At 33.1% G+C, this 1,685-nt stretch overlaps 1 protein-coding gene across 1 annotated transcript; it reads left to right on the forward strand.

Moving 5' to 3' along the window:
• Positions 1-292: 292 nt before the first annotated feature.
• Positions 293-799, forward strand: LOC131039934 (SKP1-like protein 12). The gene has a single exon (XM_057972776.1). The coding sequence runs from the start codon at positions 293-295 to the stop codon at positions 797-799; it is 507 nt and encodes a 168-aa protein (XP_057828759.1).
• The last annotated feature ends 886 nt before the right edge of the window (positions 800-1,685 follow it).

Here is a 1,685-nt window from a genome sequence, read left to right on the forward strand (position 1 = left end):
CTCACCTCTTATTATCAATAATTACACCTCTAAACTTCACCAATATCAAATAATAAAAATTAAAACCTAAAACTTAACAACCACCTCCCAAATGAAAAAACTAATCCCTAAACAGCATAAACAAAAAATACCCTATATATACCAAATTACATAGCGAGTTTCCCCAACAGCATAAACAAAAATATCCCCTATTTATACCAAATTACATAGCGAGTTTCCCCAACGTTTTTTTGTCAATCCCTTCTGTAACATTCCCTTCGAGACAGGCATGGCGGAGGATCCCACTGCAGCCATGGCGAAGGAATGTAAGGTGAGATTGAAGAGTTCGGATGACACTATTTTTGAGGTAGAGTATGCCGTAGCCATGCAGTCGCAGATGTTAAAGAACGCTCTGAGTGACACCGGCACGGACGGCACCGTGCCTTTGCACAACATTTCCAGTGAAATAATGGCGAAGGTGGTCGAGTACTGCGCATATCATGTTAATGCCGCCAACACCATCTCGGAGAAGGATGTGAAGATGTGGGATCAGGAGTTCGTGAAGGACCTTGATCAAGCAACCCTTTTTAATCTCATCATGGCCACCCAGTACCTGGTTATACACAATCTTCAAGATTTAATATGCCAAACTGTAGCAGACAGGATTAAGGATAAAAGCGCAGAAGAGGTCAGAGAGATATTTAACATACAAAATGACTTGACTCCTGAAGAGGAGGAAGAAATCAGGCATGAAAATCAATGGGCGTTTGAGGAAGAAGGCTGGCCTGAAGTTCAGGAAGAAGTCAGGCGTGAAGGTTGAAAACATGGTACTTACGCATTGTTGTCAAGTAACTTTATAATGAGTTTGTGTGCTTCAAGAAGTTATGGGTTTTATTTGATACTGGAATTAACCTGATTTAGGTGATAAGCTGATTAGGGTTTGGATTGTTTTGAGCAGATAAATCTGAAATGCTACTTTTCATTTCTTTTTTTTGATATAATTTGAAATTATTAAATATCAATTGTTCTGATATTTTCTATCAAAAAATATTATTGATTAATATTTTTTATATTAATTAGTTAATGTGTTTATGTTTTATTTTAGGTTTATTATTTTTTATATTAATTTAGTTAATGTGTTTATGTTTTATTTTAGGTTTTAATAATGGTATAGACATATATTCAGACATAATTATTGTTATTCTTTAATTTAAGAATGTTGGGTTTTATTTGGTATTGGTATTTTCATGTTCTGTTGGACTTGGTATTGGTATTTTCTTGCTCTATAGGACTTGTTATTGGTATTTTCCTGCTCTATTGGACTTGATGTTGTTTTAGTTTTAAGTTGACAATATTTTAGGAAAGGGAATAGCACATGTTTTCTTTCAGTTGTTTTCTAGTTGTTTTCTGAAGATACATCAAATGCTACTTGGGATTTCTTCAAAACTGTTATTGATTCAAATCTATTGATTGGTATTCTTTAATCTAGAAACTTACAAGGTTTATTTGATATTAGTATTTTACTAATGTGCTAGAATTAATGTTGTTTTAGGTCATAATTTTACAATATTTTAAGAAAGAGACGAGTGTATCTCTTTCCGATATGTTTTCTTTCAATTATTTTGTATGATTAGTATTTTTAATGTTAGTGTGGTTAATATGTCCATGTTTCTATTGATTGGTATTTTTTACTTTAATAATGTTGG

This window comes from Cryptomeria japonica, chromosome 7 (genome assembly GCF_030272615.1).
Source record: "Cryptomeria japonica chromosome 7, Sugi_1.0, whole genome shotgun sequence".
Classification (NCBI taxonomy): Eukaryota; Viridiplantae; Streptophyta; class Pinopsida; order Cupressales; family Cupressaceae; genus Cryptomeria; species Cryptomeria japonica.

Coding starts and splice junctions, on each gene's coding strand:
- LOC131039934 (XM_057972776.1), top strand. CDS start 293: ATGGCGAAGGAATGTAAGGTGAGATTGAAGAGTTCGGATGACACTATT.